This window comes from Bacillus rossius (assembly GCF_032445375.1).
Source record: "Bacillus rossius redtenbacheri isolate Brsri chromosome 4 unlocalized genomic scaffold, Brsri_v3 Brsri_v3_scf4_1, whole genome shotgun sequence".
Classification (NCBI taxonomy): Eukaryota; Metazoa; Arthropoda; class Insecta; order Phasmatodea; family Bacillidae; genus Bacillus; species Bacillus rossius.
Genome location: NW_026962010.1, coordinates 19,546,708 through 19,567,535, shown reverse-complemented (window position 1 = coordinate 19,567,535; position 20,828 = coordinate 19,546,708). Strand labels below are relative to the sequence as shown.

Here is a 20,828-nt window from a genome sequence, read left to right as displayed (position 1 = left end):
TAATTTTCTGGTTCCTCTGTTTGTCAATGTGTTGTCCAATGTTGTTGTATGTCTGTATTTATTGTTTTTGTCGCAAATGTCTCGTCGTTGTCAGCCCACCGTGTTCGTCTGTGCTGCGTTATTGTTCTGACAAATTCATTCCATTGAGTTCCCTGTGCTATCTGTATACTGAACACTTGACATTGGCTAATCTTGGCTTGTTTTATGTGTGCTTGTGTATTCATCGCTCTTTGCCGATTCAAGTTTCCTCTATGGCAAGCATTGCAAACTAGCAATGGCGTAGGTCCGAAACAATGATTTAAATACTTTTAAAAAAATGTGAGCAATTCTTCAAGTTCTTGCCAGAGATGTAAAAACATCAAACCTCAGTAATGAGCAAATTATTTTGTTCTCACGTTGCCAAAACACTTACAAAACGAAACGCTGACAAGAAATTTAATGAAGAATTCTTTAAAATAACGCCGAGCGTGATAAATATAGTAAAATGAAACTAGTGTTTACAACTTAATTTCTGGACGCGAATCACAACGTAGTTCCTGCACGCGCCGCTGGAATTCCCTGCCGGAGCAGCTACGTCGACTATCGAATCATTCCATTTGCAGACCGGAATTTTAAACTAGGTATACTACGAAACGGCTCCGATAAAAGCGAAAAAAAAAAAGAAAAAAACCAGATGGCAAGGTTATTTGACTAAAATACTGCCCACCTTGTTAAAAATTCATTAAACTGTTTCCTTCTAGCTTAGTGAACTTCGGTTCGCGTCCTCCGCCACAGATTGCAGCACCGTGATTGTGCGACTTCCGTGCCAACTTGCGTTCCCAGGGGCGGCCACGTCCGCACGATAACACTGCCAAGTGTGCGATGCAGGTTTTTTTTCCTCTGCAGCTCATTGTTACGCCATATCGATTAGACGCCCACAACATTGGATGGAGTGCAGTGTTCTCAGCAGGGGCGCAACAACTAAATTTCCAAAGGGGGGGCATTATACCTTTTTATAAAGAATCATCGATGCCCCCTATTGAAGCGGGGCGTCCGGGGGTCCTCCACCGGGGAAAATATTTGTACTTCAAGGTGGAAAATGGTGCTATTTAAGCAGTTTTATTATCTAAAAATTGATTACACAGCACTTTCTTTGCCCCCGTTTGCCCCCACTTCAAGGTTTCAAAGGGGGGGGGGATACCCTTGCCGCCCCTTGGCCATCAGTAGACGTGGTGGAGCACCATCTCCGCACAGGGGAGGGGAGGGGAGGGGCACGCACCTGGTCGGCGGACGGCGGCGCGGGGTCGCGGTGGTGCAAGTGGCGGCGCGCGGGCCGGCCGGGGAACAGCTCCTGCCGCTGGTGCAGGTTCACTGCGAGGAACAGCAGGCACGTGACCGCCAGCAGCAGCACGTAGCCGCGCCTCAGCGTCAGCCGCGGCGCCATGGCCCAGCGGCGCGCTGTCGCCTCACTGCATCGCCTGCGACACATCGGCGCCACCTCACAGCGTCACAGCGTCACAGTCACAGCGACACAGCGTCACAGCGTCACAGCGTCACAGCGGCACAGCGGCACAGCGGCACAGCGTCACAGCGTCACAGCGGCACAGCGTCACAGCGGCACCACTTCACAGCGTCACAGCGTCACAGCATCACAGCGTCACAGCGTCACAGCGTCACAGCGTCACAGCGGCACAGCGGCACAGCGGCACAGCGTCACAGTGTCACAGCGGCACAGCGGCACAGCGTCACAGCGTCACAGCGGCACAGCGGCACAGCGTCACAGCGGCACAGCGTCACAGCGGCACCACTTCACAGCGTCACAGCGTCACAGCGTCACAGCGTCACAGCGTCACAGCATCACAGCGGCACCACTTCACAGCATCACAGCGTCACAGCGTCACAGCGTCACCACTTCACAGCGTCACAGCGTCACAGCGTCACAGCGGCACAGCGGCACAGCGTCACAGCGGCACCACTTCACAGCGTCACAGCGTCACAGCGTCACAGCGTCACAGCGTCACAGCATCACAGCGGCACCACTTCACAGCATCACAGCGTCACAGCGTCACCACTTCACAGCGTCACAGCGTCACAGCGTCGCAGCGTCGCAGCGTCACAGCGTCACAGCGTCACAGCATCACAGCGGCACCACTTCACAGCGTCACAGCGTCACAGCGTCACAGCGTCACAGCGGCACCACTTCACAGCGTCACAGCGTCACAGAGTCACAGCGTCACAGCATCACAGCGGCACCACTTCACAGCGTCACAGCGTCACAGCGTCACAGCGTCACAGCGTCACAGCATCACAGCGGCACCACTTCACAGCGTCACAGCGTCACAGCGTCACAGCGTCACCACTTCACAGCGTCACAGCGTCACAGCGTCACAGCGTCACAGCGTCACAGCATCACAGCGGCACCACTTCACAGCGTCACAGCGTCACAGCATCACAGCGGCACCACTTCACAGCGTCACAGCGTCACAGCGTCACAGCGTCACAGCGTCACAGCGGCACCACTTCACAGCGTCACAGCGTCACAGCGTCACAGCATCACAGCGGCACAGCGTCACAGCGTCACAGCGGCACCACTTCACAGCGTCACAGCGTCACAGCGTCACAGCGTCACAGCGTCACAGCGGCACCACTTCACAGCGTCACAGCGTCACAGCGTCACAGCGTCACAGAGTCACAGCGACACAGCGGCACAGCGGCACAGCGGCGCCACCTCACAGCGGCACAGCGGCACAGCGGCGCCGGCGCCATCTCACAGCGTCACAGCGTCACCACTTCACAGCGTCACAGCGTCACAGTGTTGCCGCGTCACAGCATCACAGCGTAACAGCGTCACAGCGTTGCCGCGTCACAGTATCACAGCTTTGCCGCGTCACAGCGTTGCCGCGTCACAGCGTTGCCGCGTCACAGCGTTGCCGCGTCACAGCGTCACAGCGTCACAGCGTCACAGCGTCACAGCGTCACAGCGTCACAGCGTCACAGCGTCGCCGCGTAACAGCGTCACAGCGTTGCCGCGTCACAGCGTCACAGCATCGCCGCGTCACAGCGTCACAGCGTTGCCGCGTCACAGTATCACAGCGTTGCCGCGTCACAGTACCACAGCATCGCCGCGTCACAGTACCACAGAGTCACAGCATCACAGCGTAATAGCGTCACAGAATCGCAACAGCGCAGCGTCACATCATCACAGCGTCACTGAGGCACAGCGTAACAGAATCTGAGCCACACTAGCACGCTCTTCAGTCCATCGCGGCTGTATCCCAGCACACATCCTTACACCCCACAACTCGTGTCTAAAGCCCCCGACACACTGTCAAAATATTTTACTCCAATACATTTGAAAGCAGAGTTGGAAAGGTAGCATTGGACGGAAGATGACTTTAATCAAATATATTAAGACACATTGCCTTAAACTTGTTCTAAATCACGTTACGCTATCAAGGTTTAACTTTGGTCTGAGTTATGTTGAACGTTTCCATCTTAATCTCAATTTTAAAATCATACAGTGCTGGATGGGATTTTTGAACTTGTTATTATAAATCTAAACAATTGTTTGCCGAATTTCTAGCTAAATAATTACAGGATTATAAGATGGCAGCCTTGTCGTCATAATCTTATGTAGCGGATTCTTTTTTAATAAAATTGTTAGTAATTAATTTAAAAATTTTCCCCAATTTTCTAGCATAATAATGACAGATTTTCAAATTTTCACAATTTAAAATGGTGGACATGGCATTGAGGTCATGACCTGGGTGGCTTATGGCGGCTAGTCGCCGATGAATTTAAGCCGTTTTGGAGAATTTTCAAGACATCTGACCTTTTTTGAGGACTAAAATGGTAAATTTTCCTCAAAACATGTTTTTTTCCCTCGAAATAAGGACATTTTTTTTTTAATTTTTAGATTTTTTGCTGACATATTTTTCAAAAACGGGAAATTTTGGCGAATTTTGGCAAATTTGTGAAATTTATTTCGGCAATTTTTGACATATTTTGGTCAGGATCAAAGTTGAAGGTCATCCAAGATGGTCGCATTGACTTCACAATCCAAGATAGTGGACATTGCCACCAAACCACCACACTCCGACTCTAGGGCTCGGAAATATTTTTAAATCCTAACAACATTGTCTCCATTTCTTAGAAATTAATTTAGACCGGAACATCTACTGTACACCTCTACAACGTGTGCATGGTTAACAATTTTAAACAAAGATTGGTTTGTACTACGCAAGAGTCATCCATGTAGTGTCAGGTACGGAAAAGAGAGAAACTTCAACTAATAGAGTAGTCGCGTGATAAGAGCATATAATACACAGAAACTGTCACTTTATTATAGACAGTAATAATTAATGCTTTCCGACAATTGAAAGCGTAAATATTCCTTATCTCTCTTTCTAACCAAAGTAGGTCACAAGAACAGAGAAATCGATGCTTTTAATGCATAACAGTTGTAATTATTTCACAGAGTACACTGTTTGAAATTAAATTAAATTGACGAACTTGTCAACGAATAATTCACTTGAAATAAACGAAGAGGTCGTGGTAATTAAAGATGACTGAATTTCTATTGAAATAACGCCAACTTTGATATTGGGTTTCGTTGTAAAAAAAATTCAAAGTAAGACGTGGGTTTTTGCTGAGTACTAAATATTTTCATGATTTGTTAGTATATAAAATTTATTCTTGTGGATGCATGCTCAAATTAGGTTAACTCAGATCTCAGTAAGTTTACGATGTCCGTAAAAATACCGACATTACTAGATCATTGCTACCCAGCACTTCGTAAATTTAAGTAAAAAAATTGGTTGTCTGTAAAGTCGGTTTACGGACGATAGTTTAACGTGACAACGTCATAACAAAACATTGATGAAATTATTGCATACTTTTATGAATAAAATTGAATCATTTTTATTGAATCATCACTATTTTGTATGGATACAAAGAAGGAGTGAAATGAAATCCACAATTTAATTGATAAATTTACTTTTATTTGCACTCATTAATTCAAATATGTTTATTACTTTAACGAACAGATTATTTTAACTATAACTTTTATACATGTTTGCTATTCAACTTCTTCCAATCTGTGTTATTCTGTTAAGGATAGGACGATGATAGGAAAAGTAGGAAACGAATGGGAGTGTTTCAAGTTTAATGTGTCTCGAAAAAGTCAAATCGATGGTTGTTCCAATCGAGTGGAAGAGAGATAGATGCGGCGCAAGCGTATAATGAGCGTAACGGGACAAAGAGTAACGGGAAAATGTGCGTTATGGGACACTTTTTCGTGCGTGCAGCCGGCGTATTCGATTTATTAGACGTTGTCACGTCAAAAATATGTACATATAAGCTGAAAAGATCCATCGAATTTTGAAGTGAAAACTTCTTTTGGAGCACCGCACACACATTTTTTCGTAGGCAGTAAGTTAGGCTGATCCGTCGCGCTCTGAGGTGAAAGGCTTGATCGGGTGAACTCGGGACCCCCGAGTGTACCCGAGCGAGAAAGATACAGTCCGCTGCTCTTCGCTGTTGTGTCGCTGTGTTAAGTAAATTCAATTAGTACGTAATAATTGTCATTAATTTATTAGTTATTATTGGTACGTAATAAAAATTATTTTAACAATTATTTGTTTTACATTGATTGCGGTCTTAAGCAAAAATATCAGAAGAGAATGTGTTATACCCGGCCGATGCATTTACGAAATATGTTTAGGGAGTAAATTCACGTAAGTCGTCATCGACATGGTCACGTGACGTGTTAACGATAACACTTTATCTGTTCTTATTAGTATAACTTATTACGCTTTTAAATCTTAAGTATACTATTACTGTGTAGTAAAAAGTGACTATAAAATATATTAATATTCTCTTATATATATATAGTTTGAATAACGAAGAAAACGGAGTCTTTGTAGCAATATAACCTAAAAATTAAGAACATCATTTTTTTAATACCTACAATTACAATGCAATGCTTATTTTATAGTAATTTAGGAGTTATTTTACTAACGTCATGAAACAAATTTGTTGTGTGATAATATTTTTTCCTAAAAATTGCGAAAACGTTTTCACTTCTGTCGGCAGTCCTCATTACTGCTTTGAATTTTTTTTTCTGTAAAGGTTGTAAGTTATTGTCTAAAAAATTAATTGTGTTGTTTATATGCATAAGATGGAATATATTAACATATTGAGTAAAATTATTTTCTATAAATCTATAGTTAGGTTATTTGTTTGATAAAATATTTGTAAAGTAAATTTACCATAAAATATTTAGTCATTACACGTATTGAAATGTTGCCATAATTTTTACAGCGTAGCAACACGCGCTCATTCACCGCGGACGTGCAAGCAATAAAGAGGTTTATTTTATTTGCTCGCTCAGCCGGTCTGCAGGGAACGCACGATAAGCCGCATAGAGCAACCTGTCACTGATAAATGTAAGTGCAGCTATCGCATCATAACTGGACTTGCGGTGACACGCATTCACAAATCGACATCCTACTGGCATCGATACACATTTGTCTTGCTAAAAAATGACTGTAACTTTGCAGGGTTTTCGTTTCCGGGCATATGTCCCTAAACAAAAATTGCTTGTTTTGAGATTCCTTGCTACCCACTAGATTTATGCCGGGCAATTTCCGAACATTCATACATGTCGAAACAGGCATGTGTGCGTGTGTGAAGTGGGTTGCATATAAGTGTCGGTTACGTGGAAATGTGACCGATTGAAACACATGTAAATAAAAAATATATGGCACTTATTAATATTATGTTTTGAAATAATGGCATATGTGCATAATGAATTATATTAGGGGTAGAACTGGGGACTTTAAATAAGGAAAACCACATTAGTAATTTTTTTTAAATATAAACTGTACAAAAAATTAAACACTGCATTGCAAATAACGGTATATACCATAGCTGGAAGGTGAAAATCGTGTACTATAAAATACATTTTTATGTATATATTTTTATAGTGGCTTTTACTGGTAATCTAAAAATGTATCCAACATTTTCGTTTGAATTTATATATATTATATATATTTATTCGTGTGGCGAGAAATCGATCCACCCAACTGTAGAAAAATTGCTTTAATGTACTTTTTAATATGATGATACGTTAACACAACACTAGAAAAATATCATACAAAATATATGCTTATATCATTATAACATCTATATCATGTACCAATAAATGTTAAACCAAAAAAATATGGAAGTGCGAATATAAAGTAAGCATGTGCTACCTCTGAGCTATAGAGTAACGAATGCAATAATGGTATATAAATGGAACACACGTTTTGCATACTATTCATACTGTTGCATTATAATAAAACATTTCAGTTATCCTTACTAAAGTATTTCCGCAAAACGAAATTAAAAAAATACACAATAAAAGGAATAACTTTCGTCAGTCATTTTGCTTATGAATAAATATGTAAATTTTTACACGGTAAATTAATACATAGGCTTATTGCAGAATTATGCAAACTATATTTTCGTTTCTTTCAACCGTTGAATTTAAAACCGGTGCAGGATAACGCAGTGGAACTTCACTGGCTACCCTGGCCGGTGTAATTACACCAGAATGTTTAAATTTAAATTAATTTTTGTACAAAACTTTCTTAAATTTGGCGGTATATCTTTAAACAAACACTAATTTTTTTAAGGATTTTCAGGGCAAAATCATTTATGAGATAGTCTCTATTACTCAGGGAACCATCAAAACTTTTATTTATAAGGATATTCTGTGTGAATTCACGAATTACTTCAGTTGATTTAAATATACACTATGTCCACACAAAAATGCCCCAGTTATAAGTTTTAATAGTATCGACTGTAAGCGTTGAAGAGTTTTTGTTCAAGGTCACAATTAAAGAGTAACTCAAAACAGTTTTAGATAAGGGCATTCGCGAATACTGCTTTGTTTTCTCGCTTGCAGCACCATACACGCAAAATGGCGACTCCTGAGCATAAAGCATTTTGTGTTCTGCATTCTGCAATTTCCTAGAGTGAATCCGTAATTTCAGCCTTCCCCATTGGAATCTCATTGTACGAGAGTGGTTGAACTTCGAAGTCCCTGACCGTTGGATTGGTCGTAATGATCGAGACAACAGAGCTTTTTTTCGCTGGCCTGCATGCTCACCTGACATAACGTCATGCGATTTTTTTTCCTTTGGGGCTTTATGAAAGATTGTGTCTACTGATAGTCAAAGGACTAGCTAGGCCTATGATATTAGAACAGTTTTTGTAACGACTTTCAACGTCCTATTAGATTTCGGTGGATGGTTGGTGACGACCAAAGATCACGAGAACTCGTCTACTACAGCCGAAAATTGGGAATACTGACAAATGTAATTCTTGTATTCGTAAGGAAAATCCGAATATACATATTTTAAATACGGATTTACAAAGTTTGATTGCTACTGAAGACGATTTACTTAAATTTGTCTAAGAAGTGACTATGATTGACAAGGGATTGAAACGTGGGTCGTTAGAAGTACTAATTAGACACCGAGAAACCTTTTCAGAAAAAACTATGCATAAATAAACTCTACCAGGCGAGGATATAGCTAAAAGTTTGAAAACCATTTCACCGGAAGTCTTACCCTATTCCGGCTAAGTATCTAAAAGAAGCCGAGGAATATTTACAATCAATGACTTGATGTAAGCTTTTGGACATACGCCATTGCTAAGCACATGTATGTCTGTAGAAGAAAAGTACAAAAAAAAACCAAAATACAAAAACACAAATTAAGCAAAAAAATTGCTGTTGTCAACAGGATATAAACACCACATAATATTCCAAAACAGGCGTAAGGTCACCAAACAAAGAAAAACAAAGAAAAATGGACTAAGAGAACGAAAAAAAAAAACACAAATGATGACAGCACAAAAATATTGAACCCAAACAAATTCAGCACAACAGTTGAAACGAGACAAAAACACGACAAAACGAAAAGACGAAACAAACACAATAGTTTTTCAAAACAGAAGAGAACGAAAAAAACTCCCACAAATTATGACAGCACAAAAATATTAAACCCAAAATAATTCAGCACAACAGTTGAAACGAGACAAAAAAACGACAAAACGAAAAGACGAAACAAACACAGTTGTGTGTTTTCGTACCACGTGCGTTTCTGCCTGTTGGTTTAGCAGTTTTGATTTTTAATCTAATTTGTTTTTTTTATATTCGGATTACTACTAGCAGCTTTTCCGGGTTGCGTTGTCTGTCTTTCTTAAGGCTAGAATATCACTTATTAACGCGAACGAACAATTAGCATGAAAACTTAAGAGAAGCAATGCTAAATGTGGTTTCAAATGATTGGAAAAAATACTTTCCTAAAAGCCAGTGGGAATCCCGCCGTAAAAAAAAGATGGACTACGTGCCAATTATATAAGCGGGATCATTAAAGCTATCTTATCAGTCAAGCAATTTAGAGATATCTCGCCTGATTAACCGCCACTTACGGCAAACTGTTGTTTATAAAGAGAGGAGCGAAGAGTCAGCTCCTGCCAACGACGATGTTCTGGCTGACGAGGAACACAGAACAGTGACACATTGACGAACTGTAAGCCAATGTTGAAGCCATACGCATGTATCATCATTAGTCTATGGAGATTGTCAGATGACTGCCTGAAAAATTCTGCTCTCCCTACCCTCCTCATAAACTCTCTTTGTTGTTTGACCTCGTTTGGAGGACGCCGTGATGTGGCGAAAATACACATAAGTATACTTCAACAACGATTTTAAAAAAAACCATAAACTTTTATTTCGTTACTGCTTACTCGTTTGAGTGGCGAGTTAAACATCTGTCGCGTAAGGCAGAGGTCAGCTGCACAGCTCTGGTTTCACGCGAAGTAGAGTATTTCTCCATCTCATTGAGTTTTCTCTTGGAACCCACCAGCTGACTGCGCAAGAGGCCCAGATGTCGCCGGTCCACAAGCAGCCGCACAGCACCGCTGGCACTTCTGACGCGTGGTCAAGGCCACATATCATAGGGATCCCATTGGTTCGTTGATTATATTCTTGCGTTTCACTTCAAAATTTGTCCAAAGGACTCGAAATCAATATTTATAACTAGAGACCCGAAAAATTCGCGGGTTCATTTCGTGTTATGCTAAAATTCAAATAATTATACCTTAGTGCTGCTTCTGTCATTGGTTCACTGTTAATCTGGAGGACTGAGGGTCAATTAGAGACCCTCACTCATAGAAGTGTCGAATCACAGGCCACCCAGTCGAGATGACTCACAAGTCAGCAGCCAATGAACAGTTGGCATTTGCCCGAGTGTGTAGAGGATATTGGAATCCATCCTGGAGGTCATTGAACCCGCGAATTTTCCGGGTCTCTATTTATAACTGTTAAAGTGCGTCCTCGAAAGTCAGTTACTTTCCCAATCTCTTTCAGACGAGACTAAATGCAACCAAGCAATAACAACTGTGCTCCGGCTTTGTCAAAAATTAACTGGAGCTTGCACTACAGAAGTACTACTTTTATTACGTGGCTCGAATAACTCACAGGAATTATTTGTGTATGTATCCTTGTCGAAGCATATGTTCAAGGACTGGTGTGAATACTGCGTCATAGTCGCCCATGTAGAATTATCAGTACGGGCGTGTCTATTTTGCGAAAATATTCCGAGACTATCTCAACGTTAAAACACCGTAGCTTCGTATGTGTTTCGTGATTGAGTTATTTTATTTCAGGTACATGTCGAATGTTAGAACACCAATCACAGGAATTAAGTGCGGAAGAAAACTCACCATGAGTGGCTTGGTCAAATAAGGTAACGACTTCTCTCGCAGACGGCCGCCAATCACAAAGAAGAAATCGCTGGTGTGGGTGTACTTTGTTGCAATAAAATAGGCGTTCAGATTTTTTTTCGCGAAAAATGCCTGCCCATAATTATCAGCTACTTCTTCCGGCGGTTAGATGCTCAAGCATTTAAAATTAATACCAAACTATACCAACGCAAATAAGATACGAATTAATTTATTTCTGTGTTTTCCATATCGATAATTTAAATTAATAATTAAAATGCAAAATTAAAGCAGACATTTATAAATGAAAATGGCGAAGTCCTTATACAAATTCCTTCCATTGCCGACCTATACAGAGTGTGTCGTAATTCTACCGATAAACTTCGGTTGCAGGCTCGTCACAAAGAATTAAGTTAAAAACAAATGACTTATAGTCTTAAGTGCTTCTCAAGGCTCATACATGTCTTTCAAGTTGGAGCTGAATAATTATTTAATTGAAAATAACACACAAAGTATTTAAAATAGAACACTAAATATCTGGTTAATGTTTAGTCAAACAAAGTTCTACTACTATAGCACAACTTTTCACTGTCATACAATTATTTCTTTGAAATAATTAGAAACACGTCTTTATTTTTATTACCTTATAGGGCGTATCAAATTCTAACTCTTTCTGTACACCCGGATATACACGTAGTCTCTACCAATAACAGGCCAACTATCGCAAGGAAGAGATGCTAGTTAGCGGAGGCGACGCTCGGCGGTGTTGCCAAGTCTCCAAGGAAAGCACACAACTTAAAACTCGTTCCTGCTTGCATCTCGTACTGTTCCTATGAAGCACAAACGGAGACGTGACATTCCCTCAGAGCGACACTTGACTACTCATGTGACGACAGCCATGTCAGTTGCTCTCGCTGAGCGAGTAGGTGACCTGGTGCTCATGTAGAACACCAATAAGCTCAATAATTAGCGTGTTTAGGTGTTCTACAGTCCAAACTAGAGTGAGGGAAATACTATGGTTTATTTTATACAGTCACTGGAATGATACTGTTAACGAACGCGAGAGACCAGAACGCGGCGCGCGCCAGGTTCGGAGCTGGCTGGCGGCCCTGCCAGGCTACAGGCGTCATGCGCGTATCACATGGCCGCCATGTGTTCCTGGCCGGATAACAAGGGTCGTCGCTACCCCTAGCATCATCCTGCCTCGGCGCTGTTAGCTATCGCTGAGCGGCCTTGGGAATTCCGCGGGCCGTCACGAACTAACGACGTCCTTCTCGACTGTTCGGGAGTCGGGTCGGCCGGGATGACGCGGCTCATCAGCCCCTCTCGTCCCTTCTAGAAGGTCGCCCCTGGGTACTTGAGCCGCGGCGCCGGCCTCCGCCCGAGCGAAGGGAAGTGCGACATCGGCGAAGAGGGTGAGAGACCCCCTGAGAGAGGCGCGCCGCGGAGTTGACTGGGCGACGGAGTTCGGCGACGGTGAGTGCCGTGAGGAGTGTGAACTGCGGAACTTGCAAACATTGAGTGACTGGATAAACATTTTTATGTGTCAGTGATTTGTGTTTAGTGTAAATATTAGTAACCAAGAAAACTGTAATAAATCTCAATTGGGCTATCCATTATGAACTCAGTATTTCCCACATTAATAAATCGTAACAATAGTATAGAAAAGGTAAATGATATTTTTGCACAAGTAAAAAATAATAATTATTGGAACCATCCATAAAATCTTTATTACAGTGATGCTAAATATAGGTTTTTAATCAAAAATTCCAAATTTACACAAGATTTTAAGTTAACAGAATAGCAACTATTTTAAAATAAGAACAAACCTTAACCAAATAAAACTGTTTACGATCATGGCAGTGAATTTGGTGAATGTACAGAAAACTGCTGGTAATTTTCTGGCGAGACTCCACCTGACTGAGGCGTTAGTACGTGTGTTTAGCGCTCAAACATGAACTCTGTAAAACACTCTTTATTCGCCACATGAGGGCTTAGGTACTAGGTTAGAATTTTGGATTCATAAGTGTTAAGAGCAGCACTGGTAAAAATGGTCAAATTATAAACTATTTATAAAACGCAAAAGTACGCACTAGCAGTAGTTTAACTGGTGCGAGCGTTCCAGAAGCTTCCGTATGTACGCAGCGAATTAGCATCTGCACGCGTGGCTATAGTTTTCCTTATGCAGTGGTAGGAATAAGAGTGCATTAAGCTGAAATTAATGTGACATTCAGCTGTAGAGGCACAACCCGGAGAGACTTCTGGGTCTGAATAGAACTACCCCAACCCTGCCCCCTTATTTTCTGATGGCGGCATAACTGGATAAGCAGATGTTAGGAACTATAGTTTCTGAAAACTAGAATTCAGCCCCACCGCGTCTTTTCTTGAGATTGTTTATCCACCACTGTGTTGAAGTATACCGAAATTGATCATGACTCGCTACGTATATTTTGATTTAAAATCCTGTACATAAATGTACTAGGTTTTACAGGAAATGAATACAACACTAAGAGAAGCCATTTTGCGTGTGAGTGCTAATAGATTACTTATTATATAAGTTCAGTATTATTATAATACATATCATTATATAAAATCTCAAAAAAATATATTAACAGTTCTACATTCTAGATGTTTGATAAAAGCAGTTAATTGCTATGCATGATAGTGAAATACACTGCATAAGTTACCAGAAAAAAGAAATCCCTATTTAAGTACAGAGAAATCCCTACATTAGTTAAATTATACAGCAATAGATTATTATATATTTATTTTGAAAAACATATAAGGTTTTAAAATTTTCAGAAAGAAAAACTACAATTTTGGGAAGCGAAAAATTTAAAGGTCTCTGTGGTATTGTTTTGGCAATTCACAGGCTACCCGGATGAGAAGCTTCACTATTCGGCAACCAATTAACTGGCGACATTTGCCCGAGCATGTAGATAAATAAGAGTCTTCCTAGATGTCAATAAAATCATGAATTTTTCCAGGCCCTACGCACATGAGTGAACTAAACTGCCCCTACGATACATCACGGACCCTGACTCAGTATCTCCCAAGCTAGGCTTCACTGTGTTGTCCACACAGGGCGCAGATGGCTGTGGCAGGGGCTATCAGAGACCGGCCAGTGCGCCTGCCGTTATCTCGACACACTATCGCTGAAGCACTTGCAATCTGCGCGCATGCGCTCTAGCACGCTCCTCGGCCACATGGCCACAGAGGGGGCGTCCAATGCAAGTGACGACGTCACTCTGTTTGGCGAAACCAGCCGTAGCTATTTCGAAGGAACTGGTTTGGCAGAATCTTAAAAAGTCCATAAAACTCCTTTACCCTTGGTGGGTGATGGGTAATTAGTAGGGCCAGGCATTTTTCGCGAATAAAGTTGAACGCCTATTAGACTGCAACAAGGTAAACGCGCATCAGCGGATTATTCCTTGTGATTGGCGGCCGTCTGGGAGAGAAGTATTTGCCTTATTTGGCTGGCCACTCAGGACACATTTGCTTCCGCAATGAATTACTGTGATTGGTGTTTTCATGTACCTGAAAGAAACTCGCCCAATCACTAAACACAGACGATGCTACAGTGTTTTAACTATCAGCTAGTGTCGGAATCTTTTCGCGAAATATGCATGGCCCTAGTAATTAGTAGGGGCAAGCATTTTTCGCGAAAAAAATCTGAACGTTGTTAAGACTGTAACAAGGTGTACCCGCGCCAAAGTTGTCTTACTTGTGATTGGCGGCCGTCTGCGAGAGAAGTCGTTGCATTATTTGACCGAGCCACTCAGGACGCGTTTGCTTCTCCACTGAGTTACTGTGATTGGTGTTGTAACAATCGACACGTACCTGAAAGAAACTCACCGAATCACGAAACACAGACGATGCTACAGTGTTTTAACTTACATCTCGTCTCGGAATATGCATGCCCCTAGTAATTAGTAACCAGCGTTCTGAGTAATTAGTAGAGACCTGCAAAATTCTCGGTTTCGATGGCCTTCAGGATAGACTGCACATACCCTTATACACTCGGGAAAATAACGAAAGTTCATTGGCTGCCGACTTGTAAGTCGTCTCAGCTGGTTTGTCTGTGATTCGATCCTTCTTTGGTTGAGGGTTTATAACTGGTTGAGATTTGTCCAGATGAACAGTAAGCCAATAGCAAAATTATCTAAGAGGTATATGTGTTTGAATTCTAGCCTATCACCGAATGAATCCGCGAATTTTGCAGGTCTCTAGTAATTAGTAGGTGAAAATTTCTAACATTGTATTTGGCTGTTGCGGAAACGTAACGACTGTCAAACTTTGATTGTTTGGAACATAATTTGGTTTGACGTTTTGGTATGAGGCGTCATTGCGAGTATGCGCGAAGAGCATTAGAAGGTTTTTTTTTGTTTGTTTATGAAAAACATTTAAGAATTCGCTGAGGGGCGAAAATTAGTTTGGATTCCGGATTAATTTTTTCAAGAGTTTAAATGGCTAAAAGTTGTGTTTTCAGGTTAATCTTCAGGCATAAAACGGTACAGATTATATAAAGTACCTAAGTGACTTGGTGGTGAGAAACGAATAAGGGGTTAACGATGTAATTTAACTAAACTTAGTAAAAAAATAATTTTAAATTTTAGAAGAACGATTTTTTTTAAATAATAGCTAGGACTGTTAAGATGCCAAACATAATAGTCTAAGATCCGAGCTATAAACGACATTTACCCATCAGTTTAATGGATGAAAAGTATTTTATATAAAATTTAATATATTAGAAAATATATCTCGAGTGGGTTGTCTAAAAAATTTCTGACCAGACCATGATTAAATAAAAATTGAAAAATGACTTTTTATCAAATATTGCACTGATGAGTTTAACGAATAAATTTAATACCAACCGAAAGTATGAAGCCTATAGAATATACTAACGTTGGGTTGTCTATTTTTTTCCTGGCGTAACTACTGGGTTGGCAGGTATAAACAGGTAAATCGATAATAGTTATTTTCACCAATCTGTTTAATAAATAAATCTTATATCAAAATGAGCGCTATTTAATTGCGAATACAATGATATAGGGTTGTCTGTAAAAAGTCTGGCCTGAATGACGGTTGTCGAGTTTTGAAAGGTGAACATTTTATGCGTGTGGAAACTTGTGACAAAGAGGTCCGAGCCAAATATCCCGTGCGATAGAAGAGGACACTACATTACAGCTGCGTGTGACGAGACCGCTGAATGAAAGAGAGCGCGTATGCTATTTATTCGAGCAATAGAGAAGGATAACGATACATTAGTAAATACTGAGCATTATTTTGGAGTAGTTAATAACCTAAAATATAACCTAAAATATTGTGAACACGTGTTACTACGTATCGTTGTTTATTGACTATATATTGTGTTAAAAAAATGTCTAAAATGTGTTTTTTGTGTGACTCAGACGATTCGTTGATTGACTTTAGTAATGAAACTTTTAAAGATTTTTTATTTAAGTTAGCTTTGCGTAAAAAAAAAAGATTTTTAAATACAACGAAGTTGAGCTAACTGAAGCATCACTCGATTTTGTTGGTTACCATACCACGTGTTATAAGAAGGTGACTGTTTTGGGAAATAAATATAATGAAGAATTTAGAATTTTTAGCACGGAGAATACAGTAAGTAAATATGATTCTTCAAATTTTTTATATAATATTAAATATTTCTTCTATATTTACTTTATAATGAAAGAATATAACAATGGAAAATGTGATATTCTTACGCTGATTAAATTACTTTCAATTAAAGTAATTATTACCAAAATAATTTTTTTTTGCACCCACGGTTTTTTTTTAATTTTCCAGATTTTTTAATTTTTTTATAATTCCTGCAAATACTTTTTGGTTAGCAAATAAACAAAATAAATTATAAATTTTGCGACTTTATGGAACAGTATTAAAGACAATATTTTCATTTAACGATGTAAATGAAACATCTCATAAAAATTATGTCTTAAGCATGTTTATTTCATAATAAAAATACTCTAGGAGCACGTCGCTGATGAAGGAACAAAATGTCTAGTTTCTAGTATCTGTTCCCAACAGGATTTATTGGGAACCAAACGCCAATGGAAATACAAGACATTACGGAAAATGAAGACGATTGTACCGAGGTCGAGGATCAACATTTCACTTATAAAGTCGACTGTGTAGTCCACCCTGTATGTTAATGAACCAGCAATGGCTTATTGTTAGGAGCCAGGCCAGTATTTGCAAGGATAAATTGAGAGAAACAAAGCACAAGCGAGATTCAAACCCGTGTCCTCTGGAATGTGACTGCAGTGTGTTACCACGTCTCCACGTATTGTGACGAGACGAACAGCCCGGGCAAGTGATCCTGCTACGGCTCTCCGCTGCCTTTCGCAGTGTCGGGGTGAGGAAGTAACACAGTGTCCAGGTCTCGAACCCGGGAAACAGATACTCTAGCCACTGAGCCAGCGAACCGGACATCATCTACGTACTTCGTTGGTAGCTCAAGAGTACTTCAGTCAAACTGTGGCCCAATCGCAGAACTATCTCGAAAGTAAACGCGTTTAGTTCCAGCGTATCGTTAAACGAGTATGCAAATGTTATCGGTCTTTACACGGCGTGCAGTACCAGCCAATAAACGACCGAGTGCACCTCATAAAAACATCAAACACGCCCCGCCAATTAGTTATTTGGACACGCCCCTCTACGACAGCGAACCAACAATGCCCAGCTAGGAAAGAAGTAAGCGAATCAGGTAGTGCCGATTAATGAGATCAATACGTTTCTAACTTAGAAATCGGCCAATGGAAAAGCAAAACTTTGGTAGAGAAAACACGCAACTTTGAATTTTAGCATGACGCCAAAAGAATTCGTGAAATTTCCGGGTCCCTACTTACAGTGTGCTAGTGGCGTGCCCCGAATATCGGGCTTCTTCGACGCCTCTCAGGCTAGACTGTACTGTCCCACTCAGTCACGCCAATGCAGTGTGCTCATTGGCGGAGACCTTCTGGGCCTCTGTACTGGGTCGCACATGATTGGGCCACACTGCTTCTCTCTGCCTGTCACAGGATCACGGTTCTCCACGGCATGGTGTAACAAGTGTCTAGTCTAATAATCCACCAACTATAAGTCGAGGTATTCTTGTCTTATGGCGGAGTTAACTACTATATCTTTGGATTATTTTTGCACAGGGGAAGATTTATTCAGACGTTTTTTATGGACATAAACCATTGCTGATTTATACTGTCTGTCAAAGAGTAACTTCATGAACGAACAAAAAATGAATACACACGCACAGAAAAAAAGCAAAAATCAGTTGATTCCGTGGAAGGAATTAGTCAGAAAAATGTCAAGACACAGACGAGTAGCCTGAATACGACGATACAGTTGTAACAAGAACACAGTAGGTACAGGTATGACAGCAGCACTGAGTCCCACTAGCGAAGGGACTTCAGATGGTCACGAAAGCCTGGTATCTTTAATAACAGTAATTGCAGTCAATCAACCACTGGAAAACACATCGGCAAACATACTCACTAAACGATGATACTAAAACGATAATCGGGTCGACCATTTTCAACTGGCAACCAAACTATCGAATCATGTGCAAACTAATAATGAGTTAAACTGCAACATTGATAGTAGAAGCAACCGTAGAACAGGTCTCACAGACCATAACACAAATATCATAGGTTTTTATCTATAATGTTAAGTTAAATGGGCGATATATGGTCATCAAAAAGATAAAATTGCTATTTAAAGAAATGAAGAAATAGATCGCAGTAGTATATGAATGTATTTCCGGCGGCAGGCTTCCAGGCTGTGGAGCGTGTGGGCACGTCCGCCATCTTGGATTGTGACGTCACGGCGGCCATCTTGGATGACCTTGACCTTGACCGCAAATTTTGCCCAAAATCCTCAAAATTCGCCAAAATTTCCATTTATGTGGAAATAAATTCCGCCAAAAAATCTCAAATAATTCCACAGTTCAAAAATTAGGATTTCGAAAATCCTAAAAAGTCGCTTTGCCCTAGAAAAAACGAAAACTCCTAAAAGCGGCTTAAAACTCCTAAGAGCTAGCCGCTTATAAGCCGCCGACCTTGAAAATAAGGATGTCATGGCAGCCATATTGGATGATGACGTCACCGTTGCAAATTTTGTTACGGCCGCCATCTTTAACTTTTTTATTTATTATCCGATTTTAATGAAAAAAAATTAAAAATTATAAAAAAAAATCCATTCAAAAAAATTTTAATAAAAGATTTATAAAAATTATATTTTTACGACACGGAGTTCGGAGTCCTCGGTTCGAACCCGGTGAGGGCAAAAAAATTAAAAATGGCGACCGATCCTTCCCCCCGTGGTGTGTGCTAGCAGACTGACTCCCACCACTTTTTTTCAAAGCATATAGATCGTCATCTAGTATGACGTCATGTCCGCCATCTTGTCTTTGATGCTGGAAGCCATCATCAATGTATCGTCGGCGAGAGTGCGCTCACGCCATGTTAGTTTAGTTCTTATCCGATAGAGTGCAGTAATCATTTATTACTGTGACACCCGCCATCTTGAAATTTGGCCGCCATCTTGAAAATCCGTAATTATTTAGCTAGAAATTCGGGAAAAGTTCCAAAATTCATTAAATAAATCACTCATTAATTTACATATTGATTCGATCGATTCACGTCCTCGGTTCGATACCCGATCGATGCAATAATGTTTAATTTTATGAAAAAATAATAATTTCAATAAACCATGTTAAACTTTCGTAAAGAGACTTTAAATCCTCTACTACCATCATCCTATCAGACGTCAAGACTACCATATTGGAAATTCGAAATTTTAATGCTAGAGATTCGGGAAAAAGTTCAAAATTCATTAAATAAATTTGTAATCAATATACTGATTGATTGGATCGACTAAGGTCCGTGGTTCTATCCCTTGTCGATACAAAACAACATTAATATTTAAAAAAAGTACCACTAAAGTGTAAGGTTTGAGAAAATTAAAAACACCGCAAGTTCTTTTAAAAAAACTTTTATTTCATACATACTACACTACTACAAGTACAAAAAAAAAACACTGACAAATTACTAAAGTTTTGTAGATTTCTCGATTCAAACAGTCTTCTTATTGTACGTACTAAGCCTTTTACATGACTTTAAATGTCTATACGATCCGTTCATCACCACAGCCAGAGACGGACTGAAGTTCATATCACTTATATAGTCTCATTAGCCGGTACAACACATGAGTCGAAACAATAACCATGTTCATTATACGTCTCGGAGCATTTTTTATAATGACGATGTAAGCTATCGAGACGTGAAATTAGTTTATTACATTTTATACACTGAAAATGTATTCTTTGAACATTATTAGAACAACCGCTCCTTTCATGTCTGCGCGCATTTGAAGTTCTAGTAAATGATGCGTCACAATATTTGCACTGATGCGATGCACGCTCTTCATGAATTGAAGTCTGGAATGCAGATGGTGAAACTTCAGCTGATGGTGGAACAGCACATATCGAAGTCTCCTCCAGCGTTGTCAGAGGCGTTGCCAACGGGATCTGCTCCAACATCGTCGGCGCCGACGTCATGGTTCTCGTAGTCGATGGTACATCCTCCATCGAGTACGACGTTAAAGTCGGTAAAGATGCCATCGAAGTCTCAAGAACAGCCAATTACGCGACTTATACACCAGAAGAAACAAACTAGGTGATCCGTACACCGTCAACGGCAGTAACAAACTAAGCGTCCTGCTGTATAGGACTCGTTAATATACATTAACCGTTTTGAATAATACGATAGTCAAATCAAGAACAATTTACTAAAATACTAAGTAATTCCTTTTTCACCCCGTCTATTTTTTGAGCCAGTAGCGAAATGTATTTGCGGATAACGTCGTCATGAGACTTGAGAGCAGTACGTAGGTCTCGACTGCTACGACCGAATTTCGAAATGCTATGACTCATGTTTGGTGATAAACTGATCGAAACCTCGTCTGTACCTGCCCGTATATAGAGGCCAGTCTTTGACTATAACTAGGAATCCGTGTTCTTCTTTCCAACACAAGGAGCACATGTTTTTGAATTCCTG

The 20,828-nt window shown here is 40.5% G+C and overlaps 1 protein-coding gene across 3 annotated transcripts in view; it reads right to left on the bottom strand.

Annotated features, from left to right (window-relative positions):
- Nucleotides 1-20,828, bottom strand: part of LOC134541661 (glycoprotein 3-alpha-L-fucosyltransferase A) — a 211,148-nt gene that overhangs the window by 37,305 nt on the left and 153,015 nt on the right. For all 3 annotated transcript variants that reach the window (XM_063385263.1, XM_063385264.1, XM_063385265.1), the window contains one exon: nt 1,259-1,457. In XM_063385263.1, coding sequence (XP_063241333.1) covers nt 1,259-1,423 — 165 coding nt within the window. In that variant the 5' untranslated portion in view covers nt 1,424-1,457. The remainder of the gene's footprint in view (nt 1-1,258; nt 1,458-20,828) is intronic.